Source organism: Ambystoma mexicanum, chromosome 9 (assembly GCF_040938575.1).
Source record: "Ambystoma mexicanum isolate Mex_15411 chromosome 9, UKY_AmexF1_1, whole genome shotgun sequence".
NCBI lineage: Eukaryota > Metazoa > Chordata > Amphibia > Caudata > Ambystomatidae > Ambystoma > Ambystoma mexicanum.
In genome coordinates this window covers 1,344,201,730-1,344,228,927 of record NC_090931.1, presented here as the reverse complement: position 1 = coordinate 1,344,228,927, position 27,198 = coordinate 1,344,201,730, and the positions used below count along the sequence as shown (strand labels likewise).

The 27,198-nt window shown below is 46.0% G+C and overlaps 1 protein-coding gene across 1 annotated transcript; it reads right to left on the bottom strand.

Annotated features, from left to right (window-relative positions):
- Positions 1-858: 858 nt before the first annotated feature.
- Positions 859-27,198, bottom strand: LOC138489123 (fibrinogen-like protein 1-like protein). Its single transcript, XM_069616752.1, has 3 exons — positions 27,178-27,198; positions 26,907-27,097; positions 859-1,759 (listed from the first exon to the last, which is right to left on the bottom strand). The coding sequence occupies exons 2-3, from the start codon at positions 27,085-27,087 to the stop codon at positions 1,110-1,112; spliced, it is 831 nt and encodes a 276-aa protein (XP_069472853.1). The 5' UTR covers positions 27,088-27,097; positions 27,178-27,198; the 3' UTR covers positions 859-1,109.

The following is a 27,198-nucleotide window of genomic DNA, read 5'->3' as shown; positions in this document are numbered from 1 at the left end:
CGGTGGCTTCCGGCTTCTCTGTGGAGTTCTGCAGAGCTGCCGATATGAGGTATCTTCTAAGTTTGAGGTGCGGTTTGCAGAGCCCCGTTAGGACGGGACTCAAGTTGCATTTCCTGTACTCCAACTGCTTCTGAATTCTGCGGGTAATGGGGAGCGTCACAGATTTCTCGCAGTGCCATAACACATAAGACTATGGATGGGAAGGGAAGCCTGAGGAATCCCCCGTGTATGCTGCCTCTGAGCATAGCAAGGTAGAGCAGACGGCCCCCAGAATCTCCAAGGCAACAGCTTCTATCCTCTCAAGACTGACTTCATCACAGTACAGAGATTGTGTTCAAAACGCCATCTGATATCTCCAAGAAAATACAAATTCAAAAAATTCAAATGTCTTTATATGGGGTGGAGTTGTGATGTCTGTCTTTTCCATCCCACCTCGCCCTTTTCAGTCAAGATTTCTGTATTTGGTGACAGTTTCCTCTTCCTGTTATCGGTTTCTCAACAGAGGAAGAGAGTAGGTCTATGAACATCTCCAGCACCCGCTGGAAGTGGGGGTTTGGGGTTTTACTCTGTATTCATGAGCAAGTGGAAATGCATGAAGACTATGATGGTAGTAAAAGTGCAGGCCACAGAGGCAGGGTCGGACTGGGCCATACAATTGTCTCGGGCACCAATGAAAAAGTGGCCTACTGGTGCAAATGGCAACTCATTCCTTTTGTGACACTGTTTGAATAGTAACCAAGGGTTAGCTTTTTGATAAAGTGTTGTGCATGTTAAAGAATAGGTATTCAGCAACACTGGTCAAAACTACAAGCCCTCCCTCCCTCGCCTGAGAATGATTTGCAAGATTAGTCAACACACTCGGTTTTTAGATGCATTGGTTTATTTGGCTTTATCCGGTCTGCAGGTGTGTGCTGTGAATTCAGAGATGTTCTAGTTTCGAGAAATGACATATTATACAGGTCAGACATTTTGAAGAATGAGAATGGAAATCTGATCCATAATAAAAAAGAGAGATCTAAAACGAAGGGAAATTCTCTTGCAATCTTGCATGATTGTGCATACATGTTTCACAGGTGAATCTACTATGCTTTCAAGCGCATCAGCTCTTGCTAGACCCTGTTGCAGTACATGTGGATCGGTTTCACCAGGATGAGAGAGCTTCTGCAATTGTGGTTGCACAGTGTGTGCCAGTGGATTCCGTTCTTGCGATTTAATTGAGCATCATAGCAGGAATCGTACCACCAGCCACCACCATGAAGATCTGCGCATTCAGAGGAGGTTGACCTGTCATTGTCCTGATCGTGGGTCGAAAATTTCATGTTATCATGCATGTTTTTCGTCGCCATGTTGGTCAACGAGTCCCCTGCGTCGCCATGGTATGTCCCCAACCGCAGCATATACCCGTGATCTGCGTTTTTCACATGGAAGCTGTCATACTCAGCGGAGCGGGTGTGATTAGAGGAATCTGACAGTATGATTTTGACCTTGTACCACTTCTGTGTGGTTATGAGATTGATGTAGTAGTTGCCCAGCCAATGGTCGTTCTCGATGAAGCCAAACCCATACTTGTATGAAGTCCAAGACTCAGCCCAGGTAATCTCAGTGTTGAAGCTGTTCTTCTGGATCACAGTCCACCCGTCGCAGTCATGCATATAGCACTGGACGACCAGCTTCGAAGACCCTTCGGGACGGATGACGTACAGGCCACTCTCTGTGTGACCCAGCTGATACAGTTCTTGACAGTCCCGGGTATAGAAGACTGGAGGATAAAACAAGAAAAATATGGTCAAGACTTGTGTTCATTAGTTCAAGGGGCTCATCACTTTAAGATCCCTACCCCTTTTTACCCCACTCAACATAGAACATCAGAAACTAGCATTGGAATGTGCTCCCAGAATTGGTATCCCCTCTCTTTGTTGAAAACACATAGGGCCTCATTATGAGTCTGCCGGTCCGGAAATAAGGGTGCCGGTAACAAAGTACCCGTACCCTTTCCGGACCAGCAAACTACAACTCTGCTTTCTGGGGCCTCTGCGCCCGGCAGGTCTGGCCTGCCGAGCGCAATGGCCCCGGAAAGCAGAGTTGTCATGGAAAGCAGAGTTGTCATGGAAGCACTGGCACCGTTGGCAAAAGTGACAGTGCTTCCGAGTCCCATTCCCGGACTCCATGGAAATGGGGACTAACATTTTCTGGCACCTGCCTTCCAGATCCACCGGGACTTGTAATGTCCCGGTTGCACCAGGAAATCAGGCGCCGGAAACGGTGTTACAGTCCGGCAGAAGCCCACCAGTATCACCGACGGGTTACCACCGGACTTGTATTGATTCGTTTAGTTGTTTCAAGACACTTAAAATGTATATATGCATCCTAATTTCTATAGGAAATCTTTATCTTTGCAGTCCTTAGGGTGAAATAAGTATAATACACAAATCAGTTACACAGCACACAGCAGTTACACGCATAACAATAAAGAAAGTTTGTGGGCCCCATCCAAATGCTTCTTATGGGTAAACCTCTTAGTTTCCCTCCCTTGCTCTCATCAAATGTGACAAAAGCATAAGCTACTAGCTCTTCCCAGCATACCCTAGGTGTAGTCTCTCTTGGATTGGAGGCCGTGCTTTCTCGGTAGCTGCGGCACGGGCTTGGAATTCTCTTCCTCTTTGCCTGCATGCTATTGAGGTCTATTTTTAATTCCGGCGTGCCTTGAAAACATTTCTTTTTTAGTTTCTTGTAGGTACTCAGCCAGTGTGTACATTGTTTAAGGTATAGCGCCATGATGCCTTCGTGCGACCGATGCTCTATACAAGTGTCGATAATATAACATACCCCTTGCTATTACTAGAGCCATTCCAACCATTGCAGACAATAGCATGACCAGACAAAAACACAGATATCTTGAAGAGAGCGGGTGAGGTGTTTTCAGTGTTAAAAGTAGAGTGAGATCAGATGCATCTCCAGAAGTGGCGTCAGGCTTGATATTTGGAGGTATTCTTTTTAATTGCATGCACATTGAAGGAAAGTCGACCGTAAACACCGATGGTGCTTTTCCTTGTGGGGTGGGGAGGGATGCGGATAGGCTCTTTAAGTGGACTTGGGGATCTGTCAGACCTTGGAAGGGACCAGAGGGCCAGGCTGCAGGACCTACGCCTATTTTTTATTTTCAAATTTTTTGTTAATTATTAGTGTTTGTGCATACTGTAACAAATGTCTATTTTCTTAGCACTGCCAATCAATCAGTGGCCAACACTTAAAATTAAAATTTTCTTGATGCTCGTGCTCGCAGAAGAAATAGATAATTGAATTTCATTTGAGCATGCCCCTTTATAAGGAAGAAAGACATCTTGACAGATGACAAATTATAAAATTGTACTAACATTGTAAACTGGCTCTTTCTAAAATGCTTCAATGTTCATCTCTAATGATCACTTCCAGTGTATATTGTAGTCAGAATAACAATGATAGTCTTACTAAGCATAACACATCTGAAACTAGAATTATCATATCCATTATTTCGTATAGAACACACTCCTATTGTACACTTTCAAAATACTCCAAAGAGAAAGGGGAAAGAGACACACAGCACAAAGCGTGTTTGCTGGCTACTTAGCATAACATTAAAGAGCATTTTGGGACAATGGAATGACCACAGATCTTTATAGATGAGAAATCTGTCTCTGATAAAGTAAGTATATAATGCAGACTGAACTTAATGCCCCTTTCATTTTTCGCAACACTCATTCTATCATTTGAATGTTTGTAATCATGTACCGTATATTGTGGGATATTTCAACCCATAACAATGCGCCACACTACATCCCTTTGCCAATGGGGGAAAGAATCTGCCAAAAATGGAGGTGCTAACCCCTGTGCGCGCCAAATCTGCAAAACTGCGCATGGTTCATAAATCACAAAAGAGCTGCACACCCTGCCACACACAGGCAAAGTTGATGTCAAAGCAAGAACTCTCTGCGAGAGAATGCCTGTGGGTGTTGTTACCAGTTGCATGAATTAAGGCTGCAGAAGTGGGTTAAAATCCGAAAACGCCTTAAAATTCAGTTCCCTTAATCAATGGCAACCTTCAAAGTGCTGTTTTGGTGCTAAATTCAGTCCTTTTTCAAGTGAATTATTGAAATGAAAAGTTGCTGAAACCACAGATTGTACAGGGGGCTCAGAGGAATCCAGGCCTCACTGACAGCTGCATCAGAAAATTACCTGTCAAGTTTAAAAGTGTTTCTGTTTCCTGATTAAAATTGCAAAATCCGCCTATTTAAAGCATGTTTGTGAAGGGCTAATTCTTTTAAAATGTCCAAATCCCTGTGCTTAAATTTTATATGTGTGAAATGAAAATACTTTAATTTAAAGGAAGCCAGTCTGGAGCTAATCAACTATTTAATTCTGATCTGACAGCCCAGCCTGGGAAAGATTCACATTTCAGCTTGACACTCAATTGCTACAGGAAGGCTAACGGCTGCTTAATGGTTGCCGCATATTGACAACAAGGAGCACAATGAGGCTGCAATAGACATTCGTCTCTGGCTGAGCCGAGAACAATGGCAAGCTGTCCAACTGATCTCTACAGGGAACCTTCCCTCTCCAAGAAGGGGACTCACCTCCCTGATCAAAGGACTGGACAGCTGCTGCCTGGGAAGAGGCGGTTACAAAGGAGAATTTTGATGTTAAATCATTATTTGTGATTAAAGTTTAAAACTCTTTAACTGTGCAACCGAAAGAAGGATACATATGAAAATTGGTAGACATTACCTTAAGTTCAGGCTTTTGATTTGAAGACATTGATGAAACCTGTACCATTTAAGGGACCAAAGTTATGAAAACAATTCTCATTGTAGCAGAACGATTAATGTTGCAAACCTAAGATTGTATGTACATGCTCCACTTATAAGCGCCCAGAGATGTACCAAATTAGAAATCATTAATCCAAACTGTTATGGTTGGCTTGCTACCATTAAGGCTTGCCCGCTGAAACTTGCATCCTGTAATCTGCCGTGTCCAGTGACCAGAAAGGCCCATCCATAATCCAGTCTGAGGCGCAGTCCAAAATTGACCAGAACCGCGCCGCTGATCCAATCCCTCCAGAGGTGCCCTGCTGCTGGTAGACCTGATCCGACCCAATGACCAGAGCTGACGGTCCAATTTAATTACAAAGGACTGTAAGTATGAATAGGAAGAACAGTGACCCATAGTATATCTGCATTGTATTATCCCAATCTCAACCCATCCCGTCTTTAAATTCAGAACCCTAGTATCGTTAGAATCCTTCTTGCGCTGATTTTTCTCATCTGTGTTAAACCATAACTCCTTAGTTATTTTGAGTAACTAAAGTAAATCCCAGAACGAAATCGAGTATCCACCACGTGAATGGTTGCGCTGACCACGTAGCTGTTAAGATTCATGTGTCGCCTCCTCTTTTTCATAGTCATTAATTTAGTGTAATAAAACTTATTTGTCATTTTTTAAACCGAATTCCTGTTCCATTTGCGCGCCTATTTTGCAAAAACGCCTCTCACTAACACCTCCTTTAACTTCTTCAGTTTTAAAGATCTAAACAAAATTTCACCTCTCACTGACACCTAAGACCTTAGCTACATCCACAACTAACAACCGCATCGCAGAACAGTCTATTTGACTCGTTTTTCTCCACTATTGCATAGTAAAATGTTGCCGCAAATTGCAGTTTTCACAAGTTTACATGTCTTTTTCCCATTTCAAGTGCTTCTTCCAACCCATCCTGATCTAAAGTGTGTACTGTTGTTTATATTATAGCTCATGTGTGTTAGGACCTGTTTAGTGTTGCTTTCCTTAGAATTTTTCTCCATTTAAGCATTTTTGCACCCTTTTGCATTATTTTACAAAGCAATTGTCACCTGTCAGTTTAAAAGTGTCACTTTCCAAAAACGGGTTTCTCTCTTGTTTGGGGAGGGAAGATTGTATTTAAGCTCTAGACAATATTTTTAATTCCTGAATACCTGCTGATTACTTACATCTGTGTAGGATTTCTCATTTGTATTTAAAAAAAAACTTTGCAGGGGGAATATTAACCTTAACGCTATCTGTTCACAAACCAAAACTGTTCTTTTTCCTGTGTTTTCTATGCTGCATCATTATAAGTTAATTCAATTGCTTGACTTATATTCTGAATTGTCTTAACACTGTTAGGTGATTGCTGTCTAATATATATATATATATATATATATATATATATATCTTATGTGTGATTTCAATATTAAATAAATAAATATTTACCTTTCCCCACTGTGGGATTGGGTGTGAGCTTGTTCCTTGAAAACCTGATGACTACAGCTACCAGAGGTCCTTGCAGCAGAATTATCATTGATTGCTAACACCTGCACTTGCTGTGAGCTGCAAGCTAAGACTGCCTCCCTGGCGATGTGAAGAGCACAGAAACCGGTAGGAGGAGAACACCAGTGGCTAACAACGTTAACTGTGCTGGGAACTGGAGTGCGTCCCTCTCCTCTTTCATCACATTTCCTGGATTTTTGAAGGGTGGAATCTTCAAAATCTAAAAGGGGCTGCACCGGGGTGACACATGCCCTGCTTTGGAGTGCCTCACTGTGGGCTACCCCCCCCCCCTTTCCCCACTGTGGGATTGGGTGTGAGCTTGTTCCTTGCAAACTTGATGACTACAGCTACCAGAAGACCTTGCAGCAAAATTATCATTGATTGCTAACACCTGCACTTGCTGTGAGCTGCAAGCTAAGACTGCCTCCCTGACGATGTGAAGAGCACAGAAACCGGTAGGAGGAGAACACCAGTGGCTGAGGAGGTTAACTGTGCAGGGAACTAGAGTGCGCCCCTCTCCTCTTTTTCATCATATATATATATATATTAAGGTTATGATATGAGTGGTATATCATTCAGAATATTGAACTTATAGACACAAATAAAATAAGGGTTTCATTGCGCACTACATGATAGGCGAGACCTGGGTGTGTGCCTGATTGAAATCCTTAACAATATACTCATTGTGACAACCTCAGGATTTGGAGTGAAGGATATCGTCGTCGTGACATGACTGCATTGAGATTTACAGGCTGTTCTGCTTCTCATTCCTGGAAGCCTTGCAGATTTTTGGAAGCGGGGGCTGAGATGGGAAGCCGCGCACACCTAGTGAGCTATATATGTATTTAATTATTGTGATAAAAATGCCTTTTTGGTATATTTTATTTATTTACAAGTCTTGCTGGCACTGGTGGCCATATTCAAACAACAGGTTGTCTCCAATTCTGGTATGATCTGGGCGGAAATACTTGCTGATTGGGGATTAGTCATGGCCCATGGGGGAGGGAGGTATTCTGGTGATACATACCCAGAGAATTCATGAGATGCCTTCAGTATCGAGTCCCCCTTACAATGTATTTGTATTACAAATGCTTGCCTAGAATTGTTAAATAGCCTTAGTATTCAATCTAATGAGGCTGTTGATCACTCTCCCCTTCCACCAAGGTTGTGCTTAAACAAGAGTTATTCAGAGAAGCATTGGAGGGCAGGTGGTCTGAAGTCGACTATACTAGAAATTGACTTAAACGTTTGGATACAATTGTGCAAGAATGAATGCAATTCTGCATACTCCTAATGCAATGGCTGTTAATGGAAATAACGAAGTAGATTGTAAGGTAAACACTTGATCTACCTGCATTAGGCAACTCACTGTGCCGCTGGCATGTGCTCTTGGTAGTAGAATTGTGTTTATTGAAGAAGAATTAAATTTCACCTATAGACCTAAAGGTAGCCACTCGTGAGCTGGCTAACGTGATCTGGGAAGAGAACTTTGCCACCTAAAGCTCTCTAATGGTCAACAAAATAAACCTTCTGTTTGAAAATATTAAATAAGCTAAATAGAAATAGAAATCTGGTTGAAGACATACAAGAGAAATGGCACGCACACCCCTTGGCAGGGAATGTTTTCAGTAATAAATTAGAATGATACTGAGGAATTCTGGACTTTGTTAAATCACATTACTGCTACTTCTGGGCAGGCACAGGTACATTCTATTGGAAGTAAATGGGCGCAGTCGATAAGTCATGTCTTGGGGATTCTGACCCCGATGATTGATTATAGTTACTGTGATCAGCGCTTTGTATGGGAGGGCTACTCTACAATGCTTGACATTAATAATATAATAATTAAAGTGAAGTCTTTTAGAGCTCCTGGCCCCGATGGTCTCTCTAATGTTGTCCTTAAAAATATCCAGATTTATGGGCAACACTATTGAATTCTGTGTTTGTGGATATCAAACAAATTGTAATTGGCCACTACAGAGGCCTTTATTCACAAAGGAATCTAGGTATGATCCACACAGTTATCACCTGATGACTCTTATGGATACTACGAGTAAGGTTTGTATGACCTTTTGGGAGAATTGTGTCACTAGGTGGGGCATTCAGAAACCCTTTCAAAAGGTCTTCAGGAGTAACATGTCACCCACCCACAATGGACTTTACCTTAACCTCCTTGCCAAAACAATGCTGATCTCTGGAAATGTGCACCCCAGCCTTTTGTGTGTGCCTCTCCATTTCTTGTTCATCATTCCTCTAACCATTCACCCTCAAACCTTGAGCAGCTTCCAAATGCCCAGAGATCTTCAATATGGTGCACACTGCAGCACTGTAACCCTGCCTTAGGAATGGGTGCAGACATCTCCATAAATGCAGTGCCTACAAGAAGCCCCTCTCCCTCCGGCACATCCATTGCCAGCACCAAGCACCCTTGTCTATGGTTTCCCTGGGGGCACCACTTTACCAGTTCTGGCCAATCAAGCTCTCAGACTGAGCTTTTGTGTGCCACTGTACAAACCCACCAGCCTCGCAAAATGGGGTTGGCCTATTGCACCAAAGACTGCACAGTTGGCCCCATCTTCAGTCTGTTTTTAAGTCCAGGGTCTTGGGTGCACCATCGATGCAACAGTTCAACAGAGTAAGGTCGCCAAGGGTGCCATGCATTGTCACTGAGAACGGTTTGAACCACTATCATCTGAAATGCTGGCCGCCCTGCCTTGTTCCATGCCATTATTCCGGCATGGCAGTGGCTGGTGCATGGGTCAAGATGCTGTGGAGAATTTCTTTAAGACACTTTATCAGATATATCCACCAGGCGGACACATGAACCGTGCTGTCTTCAACTCTGATCTACACTCTTACCAAGAGGGACCTTCCGTCTCCAGCCAAATCGTGCTCCCAGTGCATTGTCATCAGTTTGCTAAGGCCCTGGGAATTAAATCAAGTGTTCAGCCTCTCACCAAGACGTCAGGCAGAGGTAGGAGTGTTTACCATCTCTCAAGAAGATGACCTTGCACGCTGCCAGCCAGCGCATAACACCCTAACTCTGTAGTCCACAAAAGGTATTAACAGGGAGTAAGAAGCGGCTGCGACTGTTGACTATCCACAGGCTGATACTACCGTGGCAACTTCTTCTATCACTGGTAACAAAAAGAGGACTGATTGTGCATGAGAGAGACAGTTCTAATATTGTGACACCATTACCTCGGTTTGTTCCATTGGAGCAACGTGTCAGCAGATTGAAAAAAGTAGTAGGAGCAACCTGTGGCATTGGTTAAGATTGTACCTGAAGAATAAGGCAAATAGGACTTTCCTGAATTTCAGTTGGTTTTGTTCTTTGCATGGCAGACCCTTGATCAAACATTCTATCCCAAGTCTCTTATTCACCTAGCAAAAGAAATCAAGACATTCATCAGTATGAGCAGTTACTCTGGCAAACCACTGGCAACCGGTGCTTACTCGGTTGACCACGATTTGCTCGATTCGAAATGAATGAGGGAGAAAAAAACGAAATTTATTTTTTTGAAAATAACTTTCGGTTTTGTCTCCCACTGATTTTTCAGACAACCCGCTCCCATCCTTACCTTCTGGCGGCACAAAGCAAAGTGTGACGCTGCCTCTGCAATCCCTCTGCAACGTGGGTTCCCTTCACGCACATGAAAGGGAACCAGTGCTTCAGGGTCCTTTCCTTTTTTTTTACTTTGCTTGTCCCTTGCTTTCCTTTTTATAGAAGCAGGGGACACCTCCTGCAACCCCAGAAGTGCCGGAATGTCGATCAAGGGGAGTGGGGAACCACCCAACCCCCACTCCCCTTGATCGACATTTCTGGATTTTTTTCAATGTCCTATTCGTCATTTTATTCCATTGTTTTTTTGTTTTTTTTGATAATCTATACGGATACCTGCTTACTCAACAGAACTCTGCATCTAGTTCCACATCCTTTCCAATTGGAAATTCCAGAAAATACACTTGGGTGGCTGCTATCTTTCTGCTGATGAACACAACTTAGCCTTCAAAACCTAAATACCCACTTTTTGTCCGCTTTTTGCTAACCACCCTAACCTTTAACCAAATAATGTTGTCAATTCCCATTCCAGAGAACTTTGTTTCTAAATCGTGTTTCTTTCTAATTACTTTCCTTGTAAACCGCGTATAGAGGCATCAAGTGTGCCTGGACTTGGGGAGACCAGTGCTCGTACCGGGACTTCATCTCCCAGCTTGCTTTTTGTTCCACACTTGCATGCACCGTAGACCACAAGTCTTTCCTTGCTCTCTTCCATTTGCTCTGGCCTTCTCTGGAATTGGTCTCTACAATTTAATGGCAGCCTTATTTAAGTGTCAGTGCCCGGAGCGCAGCCCGAAAACAGGCCAAAGTCTCTGGACACAGCACAATGTTATTAAATTTGCTACTTGTGCATAGATACTTACCTTGGCACCACCTCAGACACTTTCCCCAGCCGGTTGGCAGGGAATACAGGAGAGTTTGCCGCCTGCTTCTGCCTGCTTCTGGACCCTCCGCTCTTTTGCATGCCTGCTTGTTATAGACTCGAGATGCATTACTTTCTAGAACTTCATTGCCCCGATTTTGTGTTTGTAACGGAAAAATGGTTGACTGAATCCTCTGGTCCCAACATTATACAAACGCTAGCCCCAGGCTATGCCATATTGCAGGTAGGGCGGGGGGTGGCACAATGTGCAATAGCAGTGCTCATTGTTGCCTAGTGTTTTGGAGGCAGAAGTGGAACACCTATTGGTTAGAATTATAGTAAATGCTGCCTGGGTGTGCCATCTTGTGCTAGGCTATCGCCCTCCCTCCACTAATCTCGCTATTTTTTTACACAGCCTATGTGGCTGATGCTTCAAATTTAGCACTGCATTATAAGAATTTTATTATTCTAGGCGATTTTAATTTATGGGCGGAGGGTGGATCGACCCAAGAAAATAAGGTATTCTTAAAAGCTATGAAGCAAGTACAATTAGTACAAGTGATGGGCTCTACTCATGTCAAAGGTCATACTCTGGATTTGATATTTGCTTCCCCTTTGCTTGTGAGTGTTTTTCCAAGTCACCCTCTTACTTGGTCTGACCACTACGTTGTCCCTTTCACGATGCAGACAGTAGGGACACCCAAGCAAGTTTTAAATCACAACGTCCCACGCAACGACGTAACTGGGCTAGAATAGATCCCGCTCTAGTATTTTCCAAAGTTGCACTGCATTATGCCAAGGCTTCTCATGCCCTGGGCCCTGTGCCATCAGATATAGTTAGACTGACAAATATTATGGAATTAATGGCAGATGAGCTAGCACCATTTCAAATGATGACGAAATCGTCCTTACACTGTGCTCCATGGTATATGCCTATGCCTCGTGCGCTGGGCCTTGAGACTCGACAGGCAGAGCGCAAATGGAGGAAGCATTATGATGCTCAAATGTTTGAAGATTTTACGAGATGTTGGACAATCTATCTCAATGCCTTGAAAGAAGCTAAATCATTGTATTTCGCTGATACTATTCAATCAGCAGTAAATGCCCCAAAAAAACATTTGCAAAATTTGACAAAACCAGGGGTTAATACTGATTTAGCCAGCTCCCAAGCTTTGTGTGATGATTTTTCAGGTTTCTTTATTAACAAAATCGAAACAATTAGGAAGGATATCGTGGACAGAGCGACTGCTGAACAAAACACAAATAGGACTTTTGGAAGTGGGATGTTAACATCCTCTAGATTAGGGGATACGGTTACCCTTTAGTCTGCCTTTATCCCGAAAAATAAGGACGAAATTAGTAAGATAGTAGCAGACCTTAAATCAGCTTCCCCTCTTGATGATATTCCCCTGCATCTATTAAAGTTGGCACCAGAGGATTTCTTTGGGAACTTGGCTGAAGCGGTGAATTCGTCTCTGGCTTGGGGTCAAATTCCCAAGAAATTAAATGAAGCCTTGGTAATACCTCGACCTTACCATGATCAGGGACGAGGGTGGGCACGGCAGGTCTTATTTTGTTGGGGCCGTCGGCCGTCTTCGATAATATTGCTCATGGGATTTTGCTATCTAGATTGAAGGAGTCATTGGTTTAAGGATTTTCCGTTTTTCTGCTCTCAAACAGTCTCTCTTCCCCTTTATCGTTAGTCCCCTCTGGCAGTGACTTGTGGGGTTCCACAGGAGTCAGCCTTGTCCCCTTTGCTTTTCAACTTGTATATCAGCCGCTTGATGGCACTTATTCATTCATTTGGCTTCAGGGTTTTCTTCTACGCGGACGATACCCAAATCTTGTTTAGATTACACCCGGACCAAGCCGAACTGGGCGAAAGATAAAAAAAATTGTTTGGACTCCATCCGGGGCTGGATGGAGGCAAATTGGCTCAAACTGAATGTGGGAAAACGGAGGTACTGATCACTGGTCCGCCAGAGGCGGCTAGTGACTGGACCTCAGATTTGTGGCCAGCTTCGCTTGGTCCTCTACCAGAGCCAGACAAAATTGTCCAAAATGTGGGTATTAAAATACCAGAATATCTGTCTATGGAAGCTCAAGTCAACTCAGTGCGTGGCCTGGGGTTTCTTAAACTCAAGCAGTTAAAGAAGGTTTTCCCCTTTGTACCCGAAAAATTCCATGCTCGGGTAGTGGCAGCTTGTGTAAACAAAACGGGAGCATTGACTATTGCAAAGCGATTTACTTAGCACAACCATCCTACCTCATCCAGCGCCTTCAATTGATGCAAAATTCAGCAGTGCATTTGGTGAAACACATTCCGTTTGGAATGTGGGTAACTATGGCACAGCAATACCTTCATTGGTTACCTATCAAGGCAAGGGTTACATTTAAAACATTGTGCCTGATTCATCGAGTAAAGAATGGTAAAGGATGCTTAGCCATTGAGGAGAAGCTTCACAGTTATACCCCAGGCCGGACTGTGAGATCCACCAATGCAGCACATCTGCGCATGCCGTGATACAGAAAAGAGTGTCTGGGTGGAAGAGCCTTTTCTGTGGCTGGGCCTAGGCTTTGAAATTCATTGCCCTTGCAACTAAGAACCATTACAGATGTTGCATCCTTTAAGCAAGGGCTAAAGAGCTTCCTTTTCATGTAGTCTGTTTTCTCAGTTCTCCCCGGTATCTCCTGACAGTGCCATGATGCCTTTGGTGACAGTGCGCTATAGACGAAACGGATTGATTGATTGATTGATTGATTGATTGATCAGTGGGGTTACTAAAACGGTCTCTGCCTGAACAGCACATGCCCTTCAATTCCTTTCTCCCTCAACAGCAACCTTGTTGCCAACATTGTGCTGCATTGAGATGGCTGACCCTAAATAGTCAGTAGCTGCTTCAGTGCCCTCATGGTATTTCCTTTCTTCTCAGCAAGGTACAAGGGACGTTTGGATGTGGCTGACATTGCGACTGAACCTTGCTATCTGTACCCCTTTAGGATGACTGGATGGCCGGCGTTTGCTGAGAGTGCCGGAGATCTTTTGCATCAGACGGTCTTCGGGGAATCGCAGGTGAGGCAGCAGGAAGCGTTACATCTTCACATTGTGATGCATAATGCTCGTTTAGCAACAATTCAACATAACCGTTCTGAACATTTAAGGATTTGCTGTAAATTTACATCATCACTTGAGTTGGATCTCTGCCCATTTGGGGGTGGGATTGAACCCACCTTTCAGTTCACAGCCACACATTAACGTAGTATGCCACAGAGGATACTTGCGAAATGGTTTCATAGCAAGGTCAGGCAAAGCGATCGGGGCAAAAGCTCCTTTGTTTTTAACGTGCTTACAGTAACGGCCAAACCGGCACAGTTTATAGTCCTACTCAAACCTTTTCCACCACTACTGAACAATGACCTCCAAGCACGTTCACTGTTGGACTACATATGTGTGCACCTCCAAGACTAGAATATGCCATATTATCTAACAAGTCATGAATGCCACACCACCCAGTAGCTCTCCCCGGCAATTCATTTTCAGTTTGGATCCACTGAGCAATGCATTGTGGGTGCGCAAATTAGATCCAAAGCAGGCAGCGCTATTAGGCAAAGAGAATGTTCTGGAGCCAAATGCTTGCTTTGGAGCTAATCTGCAAACTCCGCTTGTTCATGTGGTTCTGAACTGGAGTTGAACTTTTAGGAATGGCTACTAGGTGGCACTGTAGCATGGTTGGTTTGTTGGCTGAAATGCATGCACTGAATGCCACCGTTGTGATGAAATGTGTTTTCCCACTGAACGCCAGCTACATCCTGCGCAATCTGCTCTGGTTGCTGGTAGGTTTTTGTCAAGTAGAAGTTGGCTACTTATGGACTTTACATGTTGGCAGGAGACAAACGCCACTCTGCCTGCATGTCTGTACTGTGCCTCACAGGCTGGCTATGCACGACCCGAGTTTCTCCGAGAAGCGGCCCCTCGCTTTGCCGAAGGTGCTTCTCCCGATGCGGGGAAAGGCATGCTTTCACAAGCGTGGTCCGAGAGATTTGGAGTGGCCCCACCACCAGAGGCGTAGACAGGGTAGGGTCTGAGCGGGCAAGGCCCACCCAAAATGTGTAAATGTCCGCTCAGCAGCACTGTGTGGGAATTTACAGATGTTAATGTCACTGTGGTGGGCCCATCTACATTAGCTTCATGCCCCACTTGTTAGACAATCCTGGCTACGTCTCTGCTTGCCACCGCAGCATTGCCACTTTCCCGAACACTTTGTGAAGACCCTTATTTTCCATAGACTTTCCTTTTGTGACATCCTTGCTCTGACACTAATCCAAGCTTGCCTGCTTTGTAATTTTCTCCCAACTTCCTATGCCCATGTCCCTATTTGTGTCCCGTTGCTTTTTAACTCTGATCTCTCCCCTCCTCTGTCTCTTTCCCGCTCTTTTTTTCTCTTTCTCTCCTTGTTTCCCTCCCCTGTTCTCGAAACGCACACACTTGTATCTATGGTGCCACACATACAATTCTTCTAATTTGTCTCCAAAGTATATTTCTCGCACCTGTTTGTCTGCGGAAACTTTCTTTCTATCCAGTGCTGGAAATGGAAAGAATTTACTCTGGGAACCCTCTCCTCCTTGCGGGGTGGGGGTGGCGAGTTGTTTGGGGTGGTGGGGGGCTGGGTCATGTAAGGGTGGGGAAGAGGGGCATGGCCTCAGGCTAGGTCACCCAACACAATTTCTCATCATGGAACCCGAGCCTGGCGATTTGCATAAAACAAAGGGAATTTTGGGAACATAAGAATGCCCACAATCTTAAATGTCTGTGATAGTGATTCAGCAAAACGCCCTTTTGAGAGAGTAATGGAAGTTGGACTTTTGATTGGTCACAATACTCGCCCTAACAAAACATTTCTCTAAATTGTTAGACATATATACCAATTTGGACAACTTCTAAAAAGGCTATGAGGCTTTGGCTGCCTTCAGTCTCCTGTGCGTCTTCTGAAATGCGTGACCAATCAAAACGGCAGAGTCCAACTTCCATTACTTACTCAAAAGGTTTTTTTGCTGAATCAATATCACAGGCATGTTTCAGATATAAAATTGTGGGCATTTTTATGTTCCCAAAATTCCCTTTGTTTGGTGGGGGTGAGAGCTGGTAAGCGCAAATGCAAAGTGCTAGGGTGGGAAGAGAAGTGCAGGGTAAAGAGGAGAGAATGAAAGGGGAGATATATGAGGGGGAGGTATTTAGGGAGAGAGATTTGGGTGTAGCGGGGTCCCAGACCCCAGGAAGCCTTGTGGATGATGGAGAAGATCTTGAGCTTGACCCTAGCAGCCACCAGGAGCCAGTGGAGGGATGTTAGGGCTGCAGAAATTTGGTCCCTGGGCTTGAGGCCAAGGGCAAGTCTTGCAGTCCTATTCCAGATTATTTGAAGGGAGGATAAAGGAAGATTGAGGAAGAGGCTGTTGCAGTAGCCCAGCCTAGAGAGCACCAGAGATCTGGAGACATTGAGTTTCTGGAAGAAGGCGAGGAAAGGGATTATGCCTCTAAGCAGATGAAGCTGATAGTGGGATTTCTTGGCAAGGTCTGTAGTGTGAGGAGAGAAGGAGAGGGAGGAATCAAAGATGACAACAAGGTTTTTTGCCTCACAAGGTGGCGAGGAATGGGATGTCCATGAAAATATCAAATTGTGAAATGACCGCATCTTTTATTTTATTTAGAATAATGTGAGAGGAGATCCCCATCTTCCCTCACCCTAACTATTACCCTTACCCCGCCCCACACCTATATATTTTTTTAAAAGTCCCAAAATATCACCAAAAAGATCTGTTTTTTTCTCAATTTGATATTTTACTTCAGGCCATTTCTGCGGATACCGAGGGAAGGGGAGGGGACCCAGAGAGGGCGACAAGAGGGTAGAAGGGAAGGAGAGAGCTGGGGTCCCAATGAGAAGGATCTCAGTCTTATTGGCATTAAGGCATAGCTCATTGGCAGCACACCATGCCTGAACAGCAGTCAGACCCTCAGGGATGAGAGAGGAGGAAGAAGAGGCAGTAGAGGGAAGCTTGAAGGAGAGCTGCGTGTCGTCTGCATAACACTCAGAGTGAAGAGATCAGGTGGGCCAGAGGGGCAAGGTAGATGTTGAGGAGCCACAACGAGAGGATGGCGCCTTGAGGGATGCCACAGGTGGACTGTGATAGGGGAGAGAAAAGGGGCAAGTTGAACCTGGAAAGGTCAGTCGGAGAGGAATGAGATCAACCAGTCCAGTGTCAGGCCCATGATGCCGCTGAGCAATTTGTCGGGGTGGCATGATTGACTGCGTCAAAGGCAGAGGAGAGATCCAGAAGGATATGAACGGATGGAGAGTTGGAATCAAGATTTGAGCGTAGAACAGTTTCCCTGCCTCTGGCTGCTCTGAGGCCAGACTGGTGGTTGTGGAGATAACCAACATATTCAGTGTGTTGGATCAGTTGAGAGATGGCCAGCTTCTCCAGGGGTTTGCCCAGGAAGCGGGTCATGGAGATAGGGCAGTAGTTGCCCGGGCTGGAGGGGTTGACGGAGGGCTTTTTGAAGAGAGGGTGCACAAGGGAGTGCTTGATGAGTAGTGGGAAGGAGCCAGTGGTAAACAAGTGATTACAGAAGTCAGCCAAGGCTGGCAAAAGGCAGGCAATGTTGTCCTTAATAGTTCCGAAGGAGCAGGAGAGCACCTGTTTGGAGGAGACTTTCATAGAGAGGACTTTATGGGCGAGAAAGAGGAGAGTAGGGGGGAAGGGGAGAGGGATGTGAAAGGAGGCCTGAGAACTGAGGAGGGGAGTAAAGGAGAGTGAGTAGAAGATGCCCTGAGTTTTGGTTATGACATGGTAGGCCAGCGAAGTACAGAGGATCAGGGATGGCAGGGGAGAAGTAGAGACTGCATTAGGATTGGGGAGTTTCTTGCATATTTTAAGCAGTTTGCCCATGGTGTTAGTGGCCTCAGAGATGCGGGCTTGGAAATGGACCCTCTTCTTCGAGAAAATGGAGAGTTTGTATTGCCTTTGGAGCAGGCGGCAGGCCAGTCTGTCAGAGGATGTGCCTGATTCACGCCACTTCAGCTCAGCAACTCTGCATGTGCGTTTGGGAGAGGCTAGGTCGGAGTCCTACCAGGTGTTGCGCTTGGAGGCAAGCTTCATGCAGATCCTCATGTCCAGGGTGTTGGTGATGGAGAGATAAAGATTAGCAAGGGCAGATTCAGTGTGGGAGTCCGTGGCAGGAGTGGGAGGGGGAATGAAAGTGGTGGCAAAAGCAGCAACTGATACTCGCTTCATCGGTCGAATGACGGAGAAGGAGACTGGCAGTACAGGCAGAGGCTTAGTCGGGGAACCTAAGAGATCCAGGTGAGAGGACAGGAGAGCATTGTCAGACCAGGAGAGAGGTGTAGTGAGAGGGTTGGAGAGGGGGATGTCTGCTGAGATGAGAGCATCCAAGGTATGCCCAGCTGAGTGCGTGGGACCTGAGGGATGAATGGTGTGGGGAAAAAAGTCAGAGGCTGCGGAAGAGTCCAGTGGCTGAATTGGGAGAGTCAAGGTGAATATTGAAGTCTCCTCTTACTCCTAACAACTTCAGTACCTCCGCCACCACTCTCTGCTCCCTCACTAGCCACAAAGACAGAAATCTAAATGGGGAGCTGGATAGGGGGATGGTTGGTAGGATTGATCACTACCCCAGACTTACTATCCTTCCTTCCTCACTCCATTTCTCTCCCCAGCAGAAAGCTAGAGCATTGGAAAGTACGTCTAACTCCTCCACTTTGAGGCTGGAAAAGCTGAGAAGAGGAGGAAATAAGATGGGAGCATTTGTGCAACGCGCATTATCCTTCCTCAACTCTATCGTCCTTCCCCAGTCATGTAGCTGGGGCTCGAGAGGCGGGGGTTGGGCAGTGGAGGACTGAAATGAGTAATTACTCCTCCCTGCCTTTTCCCTTTCATTCTCCTCCTCCTGTTCCATGGCTTTAGGTCTAGTTGGAGAGTGCAGAATGTAAGTGGGTGGTAGATCTGCTTGGAGACCATTATTTCTTCTTGCTCCTCGGAACATTAGCCTTTAAAATCCTTGTTTTATTATGGAGGAGAGCAGGGCAGCCCTCTCCCATCTGCATATCATGTTCGCAGTAAAGACAGGTGTGCTGTTCTCAGTGAATCTGCTGTATTTGACTTGTCTGCCGTAACATAGCGCCAAAAAGCGGACAAGAAGCACTCTGTGGAATCCCACATGCAAAAAGTGAAACATGAATAAGTGATCCATCCTGACTTGCTATTTATTTTCCTCTAGGGATCAGGGTTGGTGCTGCAATAAGACATTTCCAGACAGGTGCCCAGGGCTCCACCGGCATGGGGCCATCATGCGGCACCACAGCGACCCTACAACGGGGCTGTGCAACCTTCGTTTTGCAGATGATTTGGACTAGAAATCCCAGCAGTCTGATCCTGCATAGTTAATAGTGAGAGATCATGGTAGTCCTAGTCCAAAACATCTGGAGAACCCCCAGCCTTCCTCTAAAATAACAAAGGCCTTCCCTTTGTAAGAGGGGAGGGTGCAACATGCAATGTTGCTTGAGGTAGAGTCATACCTTACACATACCTAATACTGATGCGTACAGCAAAGGAACCAGTGACTCCAAGAGGTTAATCAGAATAGAATAGTGTGTTCTGCCATCTCATTATACTCGAGAAATCCCTCTAGGCAAAAGCATGCAGTCGCCACCATAACTGATAGTGGAAGCATCTTCCCACACGTGTGTGATGGCCCTGTGAAACGCGGAGCAGGCCGCTATTCACTTTCCTGAAAGAGAAGGTCCTGCTAGAATGCACTGCCTATTTGGGGGTAGAGATGTAGGGGGAAAGTGAGTACATCGATGTTGTGTGTGGTGAGTCTGGTATGAAAGGGAGACTACACTACAACAATCGACATAATTATATTCTTGTGGAATGACCTTCCGGAAGGGTGAGCTAGTGGGAACTCCAATAGTGAATGCGCGGGCTGCCACCAGGACACAGGTCAAAAGGTCGCTTCACTGGTGTTATCAAGGTAGGCCCACCGTTTGACATGGCATGCTATGAGAGGCTGACCCATCGCATGTCCATCTCATCCGCCAGGCATATCCTAAGCATCAGGGTCAGTGCTGGCTGCTGTTTTAATGGCACATGCCCACATTCGAACCCTGATTTCCCCACTATCTCCCACGAGATTTGGAGGCTAGTCACGTGTCTCCTCCTGCCTCAGATACTTATTTACACATTTTCTATATTTTGATGTGGGGATTGCCACTGTTTAGAAAGTGTGTGGGGGTTGGGGGGAGCATTACACACGATTACACAAATGTTTATGGCTGCCTTCTGAAGCGGTTTCCTTAATAAAAATTAAGAAATATTGGTTCATGCAGAAAAATCTGTAATTAGCTGGCGGGTAGCCCAATAGTATGTGAAATATCAAAACCTGCAGCCTTAAATGACAAACTGCGACGAGTATTTTGTAGAAATATAAATTGTTACTTGTGGTTTAATTGGTTGGTGCTGCCTTCATTAGTAGTTTGTTGCTCTAAGGTCTGCACAGAGCTCATAAATGTATATAGAAAATACAAACACTATTGACAGGCGCTCCAAAAGAAAATGTCTTTATTAGTCTCTGTTGTCTCCACAGTTTAATAACATCATTTGCTCAGTGTGTTAAACAATCTCAATGGCCCCCAACACGTGTTTCCCCACTTATCATCAGCGGTTCATCAGGAGCGATAATGGAATCGATATTTTGAATTACTGCAAAATTAAAGTGAACAAAAAAAGACTCTTGAGTTTTTGATTACTCTTCTAGTATGCCTAATACCAACAAAAACATTTGTTTAAATGTGCTAGATGACATCAAACAAACGAAATGATCATGAAGCACATGTTAATTTTGCTAGATAACATTTAATAAACAAAAGTAATTCATATTTGGAAATCCGCTTGTTCCTTAATAGTGAAAAATGACGATAAAAATAACCTGTTAGTGTTACTTACTATTGTTTAAATGTGGTCCTCACATATTTGGTTTAGTCACATTTCCTTGTGATAATATTATGGGTTGCCTTCATGTTTACGGAAACCCATTAACACATTGAGCAAATGATGTTATTAAACGTGGAGAAAACAGAGACTAATAAAGAAATGTTCTTTTGCAGCGCCTGTCAATAGTGTTTGTATTGTTTATATGGCCCAATAGTATGTATGCATGGACGGACAAGTGAATGGGCAAGTGGGCAGACAGGTGGACAGATAAGTGAATGGGCAAGTGGGCAGACAGGTGGATGGGCAGGTGGACAGACAGGTGGACGGATAAGTGAATAGACAGGTATACGGGCAGGTGTACAGACAGGTCGATGGACAAGTGTATGGGCAAGTGGGCAGACAGGTGGATGGGCAGGTGGACAGACAGGTCGATGGACAAGTGTATGGGCAAGTGGGCAGACAGGTGGATGGGCAGGTGGACAGACAGGTCGATGGGCAAGTGTATGGGCAGGTGGACAGACAGGTGAATGGATGGGCATTCAGATGGACAGGCAAGTGGGCAAGTGAATGAACAGGCGGATGGGTAGGTGGACAGACGCACAGGTGTATGTACAAGTGAATGGACAGGCGGATGGGTTGGTGGACGGACAGACAGGTAGATGGATAGGCAGGTGTACAGATAGGTGAATGGACAGACGGATGGGCAGGTGGATGGACGCACAGCTATATGGACAGGTGGCTGGGTGGGTGGACAATCGGACAGGTGAATGGACAGATACGTGGATAAACAAGTTAATGGACAGGTGGATGGACAAGTGAATGGGCATTTTGGATGTGCAGGTGCACGAATGAACATGCAGAGAGACAAGTGGATGGACTGGTGGATGGACAGGTGGACGGACAAATGGACGGACAAGTGGATGGATTGATGAACAGACAGGTGGATGGACAAGTTGATGCACAGGTGGGTGGGAAGATGGATGGATGGACAGACAGGTGAATGGACAAGTGAATGGCCATGCAGATCAACAAGTGAATGAACAGGTGGATGGACAAGTGAATGAACAGGTGGATGTGCAGATGGATAGATGGACAGACGGGTGCAATTGCAGGTGGATGGATGGATGGATGGATGGATGGATGGATGGATGGATGGATGGACGGACGGACGGACAGATAGGTGGATAGACATGCGGATGTGCAGGTTGACTGATGGACAGGTGTATGGAAAGGTGAATGTATAGGTGGAAAGATGGACCAACGGATCGATGCACATGTGGATAGACAGGTGGGCGGACGTACAGATGGATGGATGGACAGACAGCAAGTGAATGTACAAGTTGATGGACAGGTAAACGACCGGATGGATGTAATGTATTGTAATGGGCATTTGACTAGTGCCTTTCACCATTGGTATGGTCTCAACGCACTGTAGGTTGAATGCCCTTGGGGATCGGAGTCCGAGTATGGGAAATTCATCAGCGAGTTATAGAATGCGCGTGCATTTTGGCCAGTTTGAAGGTAGGTGGGGTGGCCAGGACTCTGCTGGTCATCCATGTGGAGCAGGCAGGTGGGTGCATGCCGGTAGGTCAGGCTGGAGAGTATGCAAGAGAGATGTTAAGTGTTCAGCTAGACCAAATTCGATCGATCGTGGGGGACAGCTGCATTCTAATAGCAGAGGTGTTGTACAAATATAAGGGCAGGGGAGACATTATGTGTGCAGCTAGGCTGGATTTTATCATGGGCTGGTTGCATTCTAATGGTAGAGGGGTTGGGCAAGATGTATGAAATAAGGAGACCATATATTTAATATCATAATATGTGCATATTACAATACATTGGATGCTTTTTACATCGTCTAGATTCAAGCATTGGCTACAATCCACATTCATCCAGGTACAGTACACCGGGCGCACTCCACCTTAGCCCAGGTTTAGGACATTGGCTATAATCTCGATTCCCCAAGGTTTATCATTGGCTACAATCTACTTTCACCTAGATAGCAATAGCTACCATCTGCATTCAGCTGGATTTCAGCCGTAGGCTACAATCAGCATTCGATCAGATTTCAAGACATGTAGCTACGATCTACATTCACCTGGGTTCAGAACAATGGCTGCATTTTACATTCACATGGCTACCTTCACACTTCCTCCATGTGCAGCACACTGTCCGACCAAGGACTCGCCAAAGTGCTGTACGTTGTCAGTCCCCCTGGTTCCTCCCGGCGCAGCCCAACAGATTCTTCTAGTGCCAAAATGAAGGTCGCCCTCCAATTTCTCCAGTTGCAGTAACATGGCCACTCCCACATTCCCTCTGAGCTCAACCCAGTGGGCTAACTAAATATTGAAACATCGTCAATCGACATCATGTTATGAGCGGATGGTAGTAATGTTGGAGTGACAGGGTTTTACCGGAGTACAGTGATGGCTGTGCACCCTGCCCATACCAATTTACCTGGGTCATAATTGTAGGGTGTTCTGTCAGACGTCCATGGGCGAAAGCGAGCAAACAGGTGAGTGGGAGCTGCCCATTGTCGGGAGCTGCCCTTTTTTCCTCTGGCCCTTAGCCAGTAGCCCAGGCAAGACTGCCCAGGGACTACCAGCTGTGGATATGGTTCATTCATAATGCTTAGGGGAATAGCCATGTCTTGAGGGCACTTGGGGAAAGTCCTGTGGTCTTGTGTGTGTCGGATGTGAGGTGACAAGGAGTACCAGATGGTGGGGGCCAGGAGTGAGAAGGTGAAACCTCCAATTCTGGATGATTTGGAGGGGGGATAACTAGAAGAAGAGCAGTGCTCGATCGCAGGTTTCTAGTGGGGTGATACAAGGTGATTTTCTGTTGTAGTTATTTAGGGCCTGTCTTGTGCTGTGCTCGTTGGGTGATGCACATGACTTTGAAAGTAACCCGCCGTCCAATAGGGAGCCATTGGAGGGTACATAGGGAATGGGACATGTGTTCTCTTCGGCCGAGGGCACGGAGGAGCCTAGCTGCAGACTCTTTGGAGCATTTTAAGTTGGTATGCAGGGACACCCAGGTAGAGAGAGCGTGCATAGTCTAGTCAAGAGGACAATAACTGCTGTCATTCTGTGGGGGTACGAGAGGTAAGGGAAGGTGTGTCTAAGTATGCAGCGATATAGGTAACATGATTTTGACACAGTGTTAATGTGTTGGATAGAGTCAGGTCAGTGTCCATTGTGCAACTCAGGTTTTTGATTGTGGTGAGGGGGGGCCTAGGGAGGGTGGCCATGGGGTGCGTTGCGGGAAGAGGGCTGTCGTTCCGGAGATCAAGGTCTCTGTTTTCCTAGGGTTTAGGAGGAGGTGCTTGACAGTCATCCAGCAGTCAATGTCTGTGAGGCAGGATGCAATGCCCGGGTGAAGGTTGGTGACAGACTCAAGGATTCTGAAGATGATTTGAGTGTCGTCAGCGTAGTTGTAGCCGGTGAGGTTGTGTGAGCATATGAGTGTGGGGAGAGGACAAATGTAAAGATTAAACAGGAGAGTCGAAAGGCAGGCACCTTGGGGGACTCTGTTTCTGAATGGTCGGGCATAGAGGTGAAAGGGGGATGGTAGGTAATATGGTGTCTGTTTGCAAGGAATGAGGAGATCCAGTTAAGTGCAGTGTCCCTAATGCCAAGGGAGTGGAACCTGTCAATGAGGATGCTGTGGTTGATGGTGTTGAAAGCCACTTGGAGGTCAAGTAGTATTAGTGCAGCACAACCCTGAGTCTGCTGTGTTTTTGTGGTCGTCCCATGTAGAGACTAGAAAAGATTCAGTTCCATGAAGGGGTCTGAAACAGGACTGGGCGGGACTGAGGAGATGGTTGGTTTCTGCATAGGTGCTGAATTGGGAGGAGGCAGTTGGTCAGTGAGTTTGGCCAGGAAGCAGAGATTGGAGATTAGTCTGTAGTTTGCTTGTTGGTATGTGTCAAGGGAGGGCTTTTCAAGAGGCGCTTGACATGGAATGTTTTAAAGGCTTCTGGGAAAGTGCCTTAGGTGAGGGAGACATTTAGGATTGATATAGCAATATCACCTGCACAGGTCGAAATGAAGATTTCTTTTAGGAGGGAGGCGGGGCACAGGTCATTTGGGGATCTAGACGGACGGCTGTCCGTCAATAGTTTGATCAATTCCAGCCTGGAGATGAGAGAGAAAGAGGTGAAGGAGGGGGTTGAGTTGGGCTGGTCGGTGGATTCATTAGATGTGGGAGGGTTGCTAGTTTCGTGTTTATGGTATGTGTTCTTTCTAGCACTGTCAAGTGGAAATAGTCGGAGAGGGTGTTGCAGAGGGATTGGGAGACCTGGGTGGGGGGAGGTGCAAAGAGAGGTCATGAATTCTGAAATGATCTTGTGAAGTTCCTTGCTATTGTTGCCGGAGTTGGAGAGTCTATCCTTATAATAGGATTTTTTTGCATTGGGGATTTCAGCTTTGTAGATCAGATGATGGTGGTCATAGGTTCTTTTGTTTTCGGGAATTCGATTGGTCCGCCGTCTATGTTCTACAGAATTCTTTTGCGTTTTGAGAGATTTGAGGATGGGGGTTAACAACCTAGGTATGGGACCCTGATGTTAGGGGTGAATCTTGAGGGGATGAGTGGTAGTAGGGCGTTGGAGAGCCATGTGTCGAAGAGGTCAATGTGTGAAGGTCCTCCTTGGGTTGGGAGGGCGGGAAGGGTGGATAGCAGAGATTCTGCCAGATCAGGGTTGATTATAACCTTGTTCCAGATCCAGACGTGGTATGGTGGGTCGCGGATAGTCCTTCATGGAGGGAGGGAAGGTAACAGAAGCAATAAGGGAATGGCTGAGTGGTCTGTCCATATGAGTGGACGGGGGAAGGGTGGAGATGAAGTTGCTAGAGCTAAATATGGCGTTGAGGGTGTGTGCAGCTGTGTGAGTGGGGCCCGTTACCTGCTGGGTCAGGTTGAGTGCTTCCAAGTTATCTAGGAGTGATCGTGTCATGGGGTTGTCTGGAGCATCTAACCAAATGTTGAAGTCTCATAGTAGGGTGAGTAAGGGGTGGGAGACCAGTATAGCTGCTAGGGAGTCGCTAAGGGTATTGGCGAAGAGTCTGCCATAGCCAGGTGGCCTGTAGATGAGTAGAAAGCTGTGGGTGCATGAAGGGTGGAAAGAGAGTTTAACTAAGAGTGATTCGCACTCTGCCCAGCAAGTCTGTGCTTCGGAGCGGGAGATAGTTAGGTGGAGTTTGTAGTTTGTGTAAGATGGTGATTCCCCCTGCTCTGTTAGCCCTGTTGTGAGTGATGAGTCTGTATTCAGGGGAGAACCAGGTTTCTGTGATGTACATGAGATCTGGGTTTTCTGAGGTGATGAAGTAAAAAATGCTGTGTTTGTTTTACGACAGATCGGGAATTGAAGAGAATGCAGGTGAGTTGTAGGGATGGGAGAAGGTGGGTACTTGCAGGACTCGGGGGGTGGGGGGTAGGTGGGTTGGATTGATGCTGTGTTGGGGGGTTCAACACAGAGGCTTTGTTGGGGAGAGTGAGGTGAATGGATGGGAGGAGAGATTGTGAAATGAGAGGTTGAGAGGTGCCGGCTTTTGGGCTAGAGTCAGGTGTGTTGGGTGGGGAGGAAGAGGTGGAGTGTTTGAGACGGTTTCAGTTGTGGTTCCAAAGGTGGAAGAGTTTCCTGGGGGAACTACAGTGTACTGACAAGTGAACGGGCTGGTGGATGGATGGATGGATGGATAGATGGATTGACGGGTGCTATTGCAGGTGGACAGGTAGAAGCATGGCTGTTCGGACAGACAGGTGAATACACATGTTGATGTGCAGGTGGACAGATGGCAAGTAAATGGACAGGTGGCAAGATGGACTGACAGATGGTGTACAGGTGGACGGACAGGTGGGCGTACGTACGGATGGAAGGATGGTCGGACGGACATGTATGTGGTGGGTGAATGGGTCTGCACTGGTGAACGCACAGGTGAGTGTTGGAACTGCGTTGATTGCATGGGATGGGTGCACAGAGCAAGACATGCGCTCACAGGTTGTTACATGGTTGCCATAACTTGGTAACATTGTACAAACAGAAGTTCTATAGTTAGAAGCGTGCATTCTCTCAACATGGACCAGACACACGCCCAATGTCGTGAGAACCATCGAGAGGACGCACATGGAGACGCTGCAAGAGAAAGAATGTCTTACTTTTCCGCGCTTTCAAATCGCCCACATTGAGAATGTCGCTCGGGTCGGACACCAGGTGTATGTTTTCTACGTCGGCCAGGTAGGCGGGGATTTTTTTCTGCGTCTTATCCTCGGACATTGAGCTGGCGATGCACATCAGAAGAGCGGCTGCCACCAGCCATCCCCGGCAGGAGGAAAGCATTCTGGGAATTCTGGAAGAAAGTGTAAAAGTGCAGCATGAGTGATTAGAACCACGTGGACAACACACAGCCCCTGGCTGCCAGTAACTTACATGCGGGGCGAAGCCGGAGAA

What these genes read in the sequence shown, in the direction of transcription:
- LOC138489123 (XM_069616752.1), bottom strand. Translation starts at nt 27,087, where the DNA reads ATGCTTTCCTCCTGCCGGGGATGGCTGGTGGCAGCCGCTCTTCTGATG. An exon ending in CGATTTGAAAGCGCGGAAAA is followed by an intron (nt 1,760 to 26,906) that starts GTAAGACATTCT and finishes TTTATCCTCCAG; the next exon opens with TCTTCTATACCCGGGACTGT.